This window comes from Suricata suricatta, chromosome 12 (genome assembly GCF_006229205.1).
Source record: "Suricata suricatta isolate VVHF042 chromosome 12, meerkat_22Aug2017_6uvM2_HiC, whole genome shotgun sequence".
In the NCBI taxonomy this organism is placed as follows: Eukaryota; Metazoa; Chordata; class Mammalia; order Carnivora; family Herpestidae; genus Suricata; species Suricata suricatta.
The window spans coordinates 84718183-84731330 of NC_043711.1; the positions used below are offsets into that span (position 1 = coordinate 84718183).

Sequence of the window (13148 nt, forward strand, 5' to 3'; positions counted from 1 at the left end):
AGTACATTTATGTGTGAAAAATTCATAAAGGATATATACACTAGTGAAATAACAAGTAATTTTTATATATTTACTTTTTGTTTTCTGCTTATCTATTTTGCAGTGAGCATGTGGTTTTTTACATTTCATTTTTCTTTTTGGGGCAGGCAGTACTCAATTTGTTGAAAATCAATGCTTCTACACTTCTTTTTTTTTCTAAGTGGGCTCCATGCCCAGTGTGGAGCCCAATATAGGACTTGAACTCACAACCCTGAGATCAAGACCTGAGTTGAGATCAAGAGTTGGATGCTTAAATGACTGAGCCACCCAGGTGCCCCTGCTTCTACACTTTTATGTTGAAATATATATGTATATATGTACATATATATGTGTATGTGTATATATTTGTGTGTGTGTATGTAATATATATTCATATGTATATATATATACATACATATACTATTTCTGGAAGTTTTCATTTTGAATTTTACTGTCACCCTCTCTCAAATGATCTCCTTCTATGTAAATTATATCAGATATTAACAACAGTCAAATTCGACTGGTTCAACCTAGATCCAAACTATAACTGAAGTTTGGTCAAATTAAAAACAAGTAAACCCAAACTTGATTTTAACAGCACTAGGTTGGTTCTCTTATACATATAAAGTGTCAAATAGCCATACCAAAAGGTGTCTGGTACTGGGATTCAGAAATCTATAACAATGTTATGAGCTTGCCCCCTAACAACATCCACATCAGTTTCAGCTGTTCTGTTAAAGAATTTCAGCTTTCAGAACGACTCAACTCCTTATAACATCTCAGCTGTGTGAACATTTCCAGGTGGGAAAAAACGGGCACCAGATCCAGGAAGAGTGGGGTTTTGCAACCCCAATTCCACCCAATGGCAAGTTATGAAACCTGATTCTCAATTTCCTGGTCTGTAAAACAAGGATAATAAGAACCACCTTGTGACAGTGCTCCAAGAACTGGAGGTGTGCATATTTAGTATCTCCAGTAGGTACCCAATATTATTATGACTCAGTGGTTTGCCTGCAAGATAGGTATTCTTCCTTCTGATGCTCATGCCAGAGACAGACTCCAATGTGCTTAACAAAATGCATATCTGAAAAAAACTATCTGCCTCTGTGTGTACAGGATGGCTGAATCCTGGAAGCAAGGAAGCTGGATTTCCACCCCTTCCTTCCCTGCCTGGTACTCTTTGAGCTTACTTGATATTGCTTCAGACAACCACTGCTGTGCATCTATCCCCCAACAGAAGATTCTCATCTCCATGACCTCACTTCTTCCTCCCATTTCTTTCAGGGCCAGTCTCTTACAATAAGATAAAGTAGGTAGATGGAGAGATGCTGGTTCATTTTATTGATCTGCAAATTGGCAATAGAGCTATAGGCAAAAGCACCTAGGAAGAACAATATCATTTAATTAAATACTAATGAGTCAAGTTGAATTTTGCATCTCCAAGCATAAAGCCAAAAATCTGCATGGTATTAATAATATTTAATTTGTCTTCTTTTAGAAAAAGATTTTGTTGATCAGTCTCCCCTCCAAACTCCCCTCTCCCACACCTTCTCTGCAGTGAAGTGACAACACTTCATTTAGTACCTGTGACTGGGGTTTCCAGTATCATCTGAGGAGAGGAGTTCTTAATCACAAAGGGACAGCTCAACCCAGTAACCTACAACCATAACACAGGCACCTGGCAGGCAATTTTTGAACACTACAGCAAATCATTTTAAATAAACCTGATCCAATGACCAAAAGAACATGAAGGAGTTATAATTAGCTATGAAGACAGATCCACTTCTACAAGGCCACCAGCACAGGGACGGAAGTACTGCAGAGATCCTGTACACAGCCCCCCTTGGTGCTCATACAGTCCTTACCTGACAGTCAAAGTCCTGGAAGTTTCGTGTACCAGTCTGTCAACAGAAGGCAGAAAACACAGTCAGTTTCCCCATGTGGCTTCCCCAAATGAGCAGCAAATTCAGTTCACAGTGCAAGCAGTGCACGTGCAGCCTCTTGGTTGCCATAAAACTAAAGTGATTCTCATCAAAAGGCTTCAGAGCCAGGGTGGGCTCCTAACATGTAAAAGGTAAGATTAAAGATTGCATTTTGGCAGGCTTCCTGTGAAGATAAAGGAAAGGAGCCCGGCTGCCCAGTAATGTTTGTAACTTCCTGCTTCCCTCCCTAAGAGAGTGGTGAGAACCTGTGGGAAGAGGGTAACACAAGGATTGGAGTCTCAGGCACACTTACAACCCACATAGGAAGTACCCAGGAAAAAGGGGTTGGAGGCCAACCCTGAGAGAAGCAAAGGAGGGCAGGAGCCAGGGTGCCTAGAACCAGGAATTAAAGAAAGGATTAAGAAGAGAACAAAGATATAGATGGATCAAAAATGGAAGACTTGTAATTTAACAAGGGAAAGAGGCAATTTCACTGAAGGAAGGACAGACAAAACAGGATTCCTAATACACTGGCCTATCTGTTGCACCCCTGCATAAAATTGCTGATAGGAAAAAGGACAAGTCACTGAGTCATTTCAAAAGTAGAACACAGTCAAAAGCTACAAGGAGAATTCACCAGGCTTCTAAAAAGAGATTATATCACAGTCATGTTTGATTGAAAAAAAAAAAAGTCAACAGCAATGATTCAGAGGCATTTTTGTAGCATTTCAGATGCCAGAGCTGCAAAAATATGACCTAAGAGGATATAAAAAGGATAATGAGTGATGTATTTGAGAGGGGGAAAAACCATTCTGACTTGATCTTTCATAAAGTAAACACCCCTTCCCTGGGGAAAAGTCTTGTTATTTAGAAACTGTGTTATATTAACATATCTGTTCTGTCTACACTTGTCTTCCAAGAGGTGCAGAGCCACTATTGAGCACCTTCCCAAAAGCTGCCCCTCCGGACAAGATCTAGATTTCTGATCCCAAGGGAGTATAAAGTAGTCCCATACCCCCTTTCAAGATCCTCTTAGAAACAATTATGTATCATACCCACACTGCTGGCAGAACAAAATAGACAAGTTAAAAACACAGCCCTGTGTATAAAAATACACACACAAACCATACATACATACACATAAAACCTCTTAAGATATAAACTGTCCTCTCCATAAGAGTTAGCTAGCAGAACCTGCTGAGATGATCTAGTGTGACACTACCTACTAGTGGCAATTAAAATTAATTAAAATAGGGGCGCCTGGGTGGCTCAGTCGGTTAAGCCTCCGACTTCAGCTCAGGTCATGATCTCACGGGTTGTGACTTCAAACCCCGCATCAGGTTCTGTGCAGACAGCTTAGAGCCCGGAGCCTGCTTCAGAGTCTATGTCTCTCTTTCTCTCTCTCTGCCCCTCCCACACTCATGCTCTGTCTCTGTCTCTCAAAAATAAATAAACATTGGGGCACCTGGGTGGCTCAGTCGGTTAAGTGGCCGCCTTCAGCTCAGGTCATGATGTCACAGTTCGTGGATTTAAGCCACGTGTCAGGCTCTGTGCTGACAGCTAGCTCAGAGCCTGGAGCCTGCTTCAGATTCTGTGTCTCCCTCTCTCTGACCCTTCCTATTCATACTCTATGTTGCTCCCTCTCAAAAATAAGTTAACATTAAAATAAATAAATACACATTAAAAAATTTAATTAAAATAAAAAATCCAGCTTCTCAGTCACATTACTTACATTTCAAAATGCTCAACGGACACATGTGGCTAGTAGCTACTGTATTATTGGGCAGTGCAGCTACAGAGCATTTCCATTATTGCAAAGTTTACATTTTCCATTACTGAAAAGTTCTGGACAGCACTGATCTAGAAACAGAAAGCTTCTAAACGAATAAGGTTATGGATGAGCAGACCCTTGTTTCTCTAAAATTGGCAGTAAAGTCACAATAGATTACCAATCACAGAGAGAGGAGATGGGACCAAGAACAGGAAAGAGTGGTAGAGACAGCTAGCCTGATATATTGCTCTTGGCATGAAAGCACGTTCACAGAATAAAGTCTGATGCAGTCAGAGCACAGAAAGACACCTAAGACAGCACACAGATGGGACTGGGTAGCACATCTCTGACGAATGTTGCCATTGGCAACAAGGATCATAGTGTTCCATGGCTCCCACTAGCCCCATAAAATGCCCAAGAACTCCTTCAGAGAAGTCATTGCATTTAATTTCTAGTTAGATTGTGAGATGAAAAAGGAAGGGCCCTCTCATGCCCTAGGGTAGATGATTTCAGTAGGATATGGTGCTTAAGTGAAAATAAAGTAGGATACAGTCTTTACAGTTTGACCTCAACTACATTAATATGCACCAAAAAAGATTAGCAGAAAAATATCAAAATGTTAACGATAGCAGCTATTTCTCAATAGAGAGATGATGGATGATTATAATTTTCTTTATAGTTCCCTACAATGAACAAGTAACTATCTTTCTGTAATTAGAAAACTAGAAAAAAAGGACTTGGTATGATACAAAAAATATGCTTGTAACTTGTTATTTTGTATATAAGATTTAAAGATTCATTTAATCTTTTGAGGAATAATGATATATACAAACAGACCATATTAGGGCTTCAATCTTTTCAGTTCCCAGAGGTACCTTTAGAGACTTAGAAAGATTAGAGAAAATCACTCTAGACTGAACTAAAACCGTGGTCATAGGACACCGAGACACAATTCTGATGAGCTCTTTGGGAAGCAGCTATCACTGTATATATGACTTTTCCTTTCTCACAACCACATGATCACAGTCATGAGGCATTTTTTCAGTTCCTAAAGCCTGAGATGAGCACAAAGTTGCTGAAATACCAAAAGCAGAGAGAGGGAATTCTCTTCAGAAACCAAAGCCATCCTTCTTTGTGAAGCATCTAGCAAAAAACAACTACGTGTTCTTTATCCAACGTTCACAGCTAGACTCCCAGAGAAAAGGTACAGTACTAATAACTGGAAAAAGACTATTTATCTAACAGTTGTTTACTTTAATTCCAGTATAATTAACATAGTATAGTGTTATGTTTGTTTCAAATGTACGATGTAGTGATTCAACAATTTTATACATTCCTCAGTGTAACACTTGTTATTACTGCTGTTGTTTTAAAGAGATGCCAGGGAGTCTTGGAGAATGGCTACAGGCTTCCTGAGTAATCATCCTGAGAAAGGATATGATTAGGCCTCTTTGACAGTACTTGGCATCCAGAATTTCTGAATGGAGATCATTAGCTGGTCCCCTCTCAACTGTGGTAAACTGAAGCCATATTCTCTGAATTCATTAAAAATTCAACACTACTCATTGGGTGCATTCTAGAAGAAGGAATTCCCTGGGGAATATCTCTGAAATTTGAGGTACATGGTTATACTCTAACAAAACTCCCAGAAGTTTCAAGTTCTGAGGGTTTCCTTTTTTCTTTCTGTCTATCTTGAAGATTAATTCCATGTTTAGAGAGATTCTTGCACTAAGCAAACTTAATTAGCAGAAAAGGATTCAAGAAAAGATTAAAATAATAGGATAATTTGGAGGAACATAGAACAAAGAGTGGGCCAAGAAAAATAAATAAATTATTACTGAAAGTTACAGTCAAGGTAGAAGCCAGCCAAAGGGAGTATTTCCTGGTGTAGCCTCAGGATTACATGTAAAAGGTAAATGAAGCAACTCAAGAAGGTAGATTAAAAACTCATTCTCTCAAATATAAGCCCCGGAGAATAAGCAAGAAGCAACTAAGAATAGATCAATGAATGAAAAGAAATATGAAAAGAAGGATGGCGAGGGAATTTAGAAAACAATGGCTAGTGAGAAGAGAAATGTAGTTTCCCAACATGAGATCTAGTCAAGAAGTATATAGTTTCAAAAGACAGAAAACAACAGATATCAAGAAAGATAAGATGCATAAGACCTTAGAACCAACTACCAACAGAAGAGATTTGGGGCAAATCTACCTAGTCCGTGATCCTGAAGTGGGGGTGGGTAACTCTATTCCCAGTCCCAGCACTCAGCAAATGCAGTAAACATCATGTTTAAAGGTTAAAAGCATCTCAAAATAGAGACACTCAATTTGAATAATGAATGAATACCAAAGTTACATGCACTTTAGGAACTAAAGTACGGAAAGGAGTCATTAAAACAATAAAAGTTTTAGGGGCGCCTGGGTGGCTCAGTCGGTTGAGCGGCCGGCTTCGGCTCAGGTCAGATCTCACGTTCGTGGGTTCGAGCCCCGCGTCGGGCTCTGTGCTGACAGCTAGCTCAGAGCCTGGAGCCTGCTTCAGATTCTGTGTCTCCCTCTCTCTCTGCCCCTCCCCCTCTCATGCTCTGTCTCTCTCTGTATCAAAAATAAATAAAACATTAAAAAAAAAAATTTTAAAGTTTTAGAAACAAGCTGATTTGAAAAAAAAAAACCTAAATAAAATATGGCATTTCTGGTAACAAAAGACAATAATCTTTACCAAAAGAAAGTGGAAAGATGGGGAACTATATAAGCAGAAAGGTTAGATAAGCCTAGAAAGTACGCTTTTTCTTTGTTAATAAAGATTAATTTAATCAATTAACACAGATTAATAAATCAACATTTTATAATCATCAATAAACCTTTATTTTTTTAGTTTTTTAAAGTTTATTTATTTTGAGAGAGAGTGGGGTAGGGGCAGAGAGAGAGGGGAGACAGAATCCCAAGTAGGCTCTATACAGCGCAGAGTCCAAAGTGGGGCTCGAACCCACAAACTGTGAGATCATGATATGAGCCGAAACTAAGAGTTGGACACTTAACTGACTGAGCCACCCAGGTGCCCCAATAAACCATTTTTAAATAGAAATCTGATCAAGCTGAAAATCCAAAGAGAAAATTTTATATATATATATGCATGTGTGTTTTTGTGTGTGTGGGCATACGTGTGTACGTATTTAAAGCACTTACAGACTTCAAAAATTACTAATTAAGAAACTGAGACTTCACAAAGAAATTTATTAAGAGGTTAGATACTTGGATAAAACTATCTACAATCAGATAATCATCTGCACACTGCTGGAAAAGTACAATTTCAAGTCTAAAATAACCTCTTCCCTAACATACTATCAAGGCTAATGTCATGTGTCACTGACCTCCTGGACTAAAACCTCCTTAGGCACCTTGGGGCTATGGCTTCTTCCACCATCTCCTGCTGATCCTGTAGCCAGATGACCGTGGTTTGTCACAGTGGTACCCTCACTTGCTTGGGAACTCATTCCCTGCTCCAGTCCCATCTAGGCCATTTCTGACGACAGGTGACAATCACTTCTTAGCACATTAAGGGACACCCACTCTCCAATGCATAAAAGTAGCACTTCACAAATATTCTTTAATGAAAAGGTCAACAACTCTGTTTTTAACTTAAAAAAAAAAAAAGAAAAGAAACCTTGGCACTAACGCTTTGCCTGTCTCTCTGCTGTCTTGAAAGTCACAAGCTCGTTCATGCATGCGTTTTCTCTCCTCTGCTTACGTTTCCAGTCACAAGTAGAGACGGAAAACTTAAACCGCAATAGGGTGTATCTCACTTTCTATTTTAACAACCAAAAAGAAGTAAGTGACTTGTTTCTATTCTCCTCACTAAATACTGATTCAACCTACTTGATATTTCCTCAATTCTGCAGAAGCCAGTTGTGGCCTTCTATTTATTTTCTCAAGACTGCCCTTTGGCTTTCACTAGGTTTAGTATTTTTGTACCATATCAAATACTTTTTCTCTGGTGTTTCAATTATAAAAAGGAAAGTACACACTCACTGTAGGGAAGTAAAAAGAAAACTGTAATCATCCATCATCTCTCTACTGAGAAATAGCTGCTATCATTAATGTTTTGGTATTTTTATGTTAGTCTTTTCTGGTGCATACTTTAATGTAATTGAGATTAGGGAAAATGACAAATTAGTCAGCTCTCCTGTTTGTTACAAGGTCTGTTGGTTGAGGAGGTTAAAATGACCAGCGCCAAGAGCAGCAGGTGGTGGGCAGAGCCCTAGACCCCCTGATCCAAGCTGAAGTCAACAGATATGGGTTCACCATCTTCCTAGACCCTGCCTTTAGACAAATCATATAACCTCTCTGAGACTTATTTGTAAAATGGAGTTAAAAATACCTTTAACTACTTATTTCTTTTTTAAATGTAATTTTATTAAAAAAAGTTTTTTTAATGTTTATTTTTGAGAGAGAGAGAGAGAGACAGAGACAGAGACAGAGTGTGAGTAGGAGAGGGGCAGAAAGGTGCTCAACCGACTAAGCCATCCAGGCGCCCCCTTTAACTTATTTCATAAAAGGTTGGGAGATTTAAAGAAGATAATATCTATGAAAATGCACTAAAAATAGTTAAATGCTGTTTAAGAAAAAATCAGTTCACATTTCTACACAACGTCTGCCCCCCAAAACAAAGATAAGCACTGGCAGTTGCTTCTTTTCATCACTGGAGCCAAAACAAGCATGGCAAAATTACCCACTTCTTCACAATTCTGAGCCACAGACAAAAATTACAAGCATACTAAAATTAAATGGGAAAAGTACCAACAAATGACAAGAGACAAGTTAACATAAGCCTCGCTTAAAGCTATTCTGAGAATCCTTATAGTCATCTCAGGACAAATCTCTCCATAATGGGCTGGGGCTAGACTTCCTCTACCTCCCTGAAGCTCAGAAGAGTACAGTGATGATTTCTGGCTAAGAGTATATCTATGAGAATGGGCAAAAAGACGAGATGAAATGATACAGGTTCTAGGCTTTTCCTTAAAAAGCCATGGCAAGCCACAGATGTGATGAGATCACAGAGTAGAAAGGACTCAGGGGTCAGAATGGGACAGACCCGGGAGTTTCAGTCCTGGCCCTGCCACATACTGACAAGGCAAGCCAGTTTTTCATCTTCTAAGTGAGGAGAAATACTATCTACTTCAAAGGGATATTCTGATGATTAAAAGATAGTATGTAAACCACCTGGCACATAAAAGGTACATAATCAATAAAAGCAGGCCAGGCCAAAAAACCTGTCCCGGCCCCCCAAAAAACCTTCCAGACATCTACTCCTATTAAAACCTGGAGGCCTATCCCCTATGGCAGTGGTTCTCACCTGGGGAGACTGTGTCCCCAGGGGACATTGGAGACAATGTCTGGAGACATTTTGGTTGTCAGAATTGAGTGGTGTTGGCATCTAGTGGATAGAGGCCACGGATGATGCTGAACATCCCACAATAGTTATCTAGGCCAAAACATTAACGGGGCCAAGACTGAGAAGTCCTGCCCCATAGCAAGCATTCTTTGGCACTCAATCTGAGTAAGCTAATTCACCTTTCTCATCCTTAGTTTTCTCATCAGCTGTTTGTGCCCACAAACTGATGTGTGTTCCCTATACCACTGGGCTATTGGGGGATCGAATGAAATCCCTGATGAAGGTGTTACCATCATACCGTTCACAATGTATGCAAAAGCACACACGTGCTGGGCAAAGACAGAAGGACGACGTACTGGGGCGGGGGGACTAAGAGGATGGAACTCTTCGGGAATGCCACCATGCAGAGAACCTCATGCCAATCTTCTTCTATAAATTTTTTTTGATGTTTATTTATTTTTGAGAAAGAGAGAGAGAGAGAGAGAGAGAGACACGGAGCACGAGTCAAGGAAGGGCAGAGAGAGAAGGAGACACAGAATACAAAGCAGGCTCCAGGCTCGAGCTGTCAGCACAGAGCCCGACGCAGGGCTCATACCCATGAACTGTGAGATCATGACCTGAGCCAAAGTCGGACACTCGACCGACTGAGCCAGACAGGCACACCCCCCCGCTACTTTTTTATTTATAATTTTTTTTTGAAGTCTTCTTCTAGAAAGCTGGGCTGGAGCAGGGGAGCTCTCATGAATAGTGAGGGGATAGGAACACTTCTCAGGGAGAGGGAACATAAGAAGTGGGTAGGAACAGCACATCAAAGAGAAGCTAACAGATGTTAGGAAGTGAGACACTGACTGCTTGGGATGCTTGAGTGGCTTAAACAACAAAAATTAATTTTCTCACAGTTCTGGAGGCTGAAAGTCCAAGATCAAGATTCCAGCAGGGTTTCGTTTCTGGTGAGAGCTCTCTTTCTGGCTTTCAGATGGCTATCAGATCATTATGTCCTCACATGGGGGGCAGCGTATAAGCGAGAGAGCACTCGCTCTTCCTCTTATAAGGCCACCAGTATTATAGGATTAAAGCTCCACCTTTATGACCTCATGTAACCTTAATCATCTTAATCACCTCCTAAGGGCCCTATCTCCACTAAGTGACATGGCAGGTTAGGGCTTCCACATGCGAGTTTGGGGTGAGGGGATGGGCACAACTCCTTCCATAACACTTGGGCACACTTTAGACACAGCCAAGGCATCACTGAAGCCTCAAGAGAGGAGGACCCAAGTGTTAATTCACTATTTTTCCATGGTCACATTCATTGAATCTTTCCTCTTCCAGCTGCTTTTTTTTTTTAAATTTTTATTTATTTATTTTTGAGACACAGAGAGAGACAGTGCGAGCAGGGGAGAGTCAGAGAGAGAGAGGGAGACACTGAATGTGAAGCAGGCTCTAGGGTCTGAGCTAGCTGTCAGCACAGAGCCCAACGCAGGGCTCAAACCCACGAACCGTGAGATCATGACCTTAGCCAAAGCTGGACACTTAACCGACTGAGCCACCCAGACGCTCCTCCAGCTACTTTTTCTTTGAGATATGCAGTGAAACTGCAGCTCTTTCACAGAGGCACCTGCTCAGGCATCCTGTGACTTTCTAGGGTCCAAGATGGATGCTCCTCCTATCTGTGTCTCAGTCCTCAAATATCTGAGACCCATCAGGGTATGGGTTTCCAACAATGACTAACCAGAATCACTTTAGGCATAGCTCTCAGTTTCAGAGTTTTTAAAAAATTCAACCAATTCAGTCAGAATCTGGAGAATCCCTACCAAAACTCATCAGTTATTTTTAAATCTCCGCAAGTAATTCCAATAAGCAGCCAAAGTTGAAGATCTCTGGTCATAGAAAAGTGTGTGTGTATGTGTGTGTGTCCTGTCTCAATGCAGGACTTGAACTCATGAACTGTGAGATCATGACCTGGGTGGAAGCCAGGTCCTTAATCAATGAAGTCACCCAGGTGCCGCCTTTAGTCTTATTTTTTTATCATTCCAATTTAGTTACTTAGTGGAATCCAGCATTCCATATTTTTAAACAATTCCCCAGCTGATTCTGATGATCAACCAGGTTTAGGATCGATTACTGCCTTCCTGAAGTTAAATTGTCTACTCCCACCTGCCTTGTAACTTTTCATTTCTGTGGCTATACATAAGCTCTATAGATGCAGATTTTATTTCCTTCCTTCTTGTGGCACATCATTTTGGGGACGGCCCTTCACGTGTACCAAAAGACAGTAAAGAAGGTAAAGATTTTCTAAAAACAAGAGGGAAAGCAGAAGAAGAACAGATGAGGGCTAAAAAAAGTGTGCACTTTGACAAAGGAGAGGGCAAGATCTCTAGTAAAAGATTAAAGAAGGGGTGGGGGTAAAGGTGGAGGGATGACGTCACAGGAATGAAAATGGACTGGCAGGATTCAATAGCAAATTAATAAACATATGGTAAGTCAACAGCTCTAGAAGTTATAGGTGGGCCTTTGGGCAAAAAAAGATGAAGGGCAACAGCATCTTTTGGTGTAGCACCCCCATCCCCACCTCGTCCATCTTTACTCTTACTTTTATGGTTTTTTTTAATGTTTATTTTAAATAGACATTGAGAAAGAGAGAATGAGCAAGAAGGGGCAGAAAGGGAGGGGGACAGAGGATCTGAAGGGGGCTCTGTGCTGATAGCAGAGAGCTCAATGCAGGACTTGAACTCATGAACTGTGAGATCATGACCTGGGTGGAACCCAGGTCCTTAATCAATGAAGTCACCCAGGTGCTGCCTTTAGTCTTATTTTTTTATCAATACTTTCCTCAGGGAAGAATGCCATGGGCTCACTGACACCAACCTACAAGAGTATGTATGCATGTATTTTTAAATGTTTATTTACTTTTGAGAGAGAGAGAGAAACACAGAGTATAAGTATGGGTGGGGTGGGGGGTGGGGGTGGGGTGGGATCCAAAGCAGGTTCCAGGCTCTGACTTGTGATCTGTTAGCACAGGGCCCAAAGTGGGGCTCAAACTCATGAACCGTGAGATCATGACCTGAGCCAAAGTCACAGTTAACCGACTGAGCCACTCAGGCAGCCCTACAAGAGTATTTTAATAGGGTTAATGACAATAAACCAAAAGCTGAGGATAGAAAAGGGAATTTCAAGAACATTTACTGAATGGGGAGGGACAGGAGACAAGATAAGCCTTTCTTAGCTTTTTGGTACCTCCTACCATCACAGCACTCTTTATTCTCTGAATCCTGGTGACTATAAACTATGCTGCTCACTGTTCTCCAAAACTAACCGAAAATGAGGTTTATTACTGACACGCACACATCCCTGACAAAAATCTCGAAGTTGACAGAAAGGTCACATCACAGACTGGACAAGCTTCAGGGAAAGTGTTGCAGCCTGTGTACATACCCAGCCATGGCTGTTCATTTTCCCTTACAGAAACTGAAAGCCAAGACACTTGGATTCCAAGCAAAATCTCACTCTCATAATTTCTGCATAACTCTGTCATATTACTTTTTCCCTTAATGCCTCTATCAGTAAAACAGGAAAGTCTCAAGGATAACTTGATTGAATCTGGCCCATGGAAAGAAAAGTAGGAAGAAAAAAGAAGGAAAGATATCTAAAAGATGGTTAAGAAATCTATTTTTTAAAGTATTTCCTCCATTGAAAGTGAAGATTAATATGTTTTGAGTTAGTTACTATTAAGAAAATATAGAGAATTAACTAATCACAGAAGAAAGAACATATATATTTTAGTGAAAACAGTGTGGTCCTTACCTTATCATTTAGAAGCGGTTTGATCTCTGTGAGCTGAACATCCTGAAGTTCATCCATCAGGACAAATGAGAGTAGAGGATTCTCGAGAATAAATCAGTAACTCTGAAACAGAAGAGAAGGAAATAAAGAGACTTAATCTAGAAGCTGGAAACTTAACACTCACACTATGTTGATTCATTGCAATACTAGAGCCTAGTGTCATGCACTGCTCAGGGTGCTGAAGACATAGGAGACTAAACAATTACAGAAG

General features: G+C 40.5%; 1 protein-coding gene across 4 annotated transcripts in view; it reads right to left on the reverse strand.

Annotated features, from left to right (window-relative positions):
* Positions 1 to 13148, reverse strand: part of NDRG3 (NDRG family member 3) — a 66911-nt gene that overhangs the window by 37216 nt on the left and 16547 nt on the right. For 2 of the 4 annotated variants that reach the window (XM_029918652.1, XM_029918653.1), the window contains exons 2-3: positions 12899 to 13000; positions 1884 to 1919 (exon numbers count right to left, since the gene is read on the reverse strand). In XM_029918652.1, the coding sequence (XP_029774512.1) occupies positions 1884 to 1919; positions 12899 to 12955 (93 nt within the window). In that variant the 5' untranslated portion in view covers positions 12956 to 13000. Of the gene's footprint in view, positions 1 to 1883; positions 1920 to 7076; positions 7267 to 12898; positions 13001 to 13148 lie in introns of those variants that run through there. The other 2 variants (XM_029918651.1, XM_029918655.1) reach the window with 2 other exon arrangements.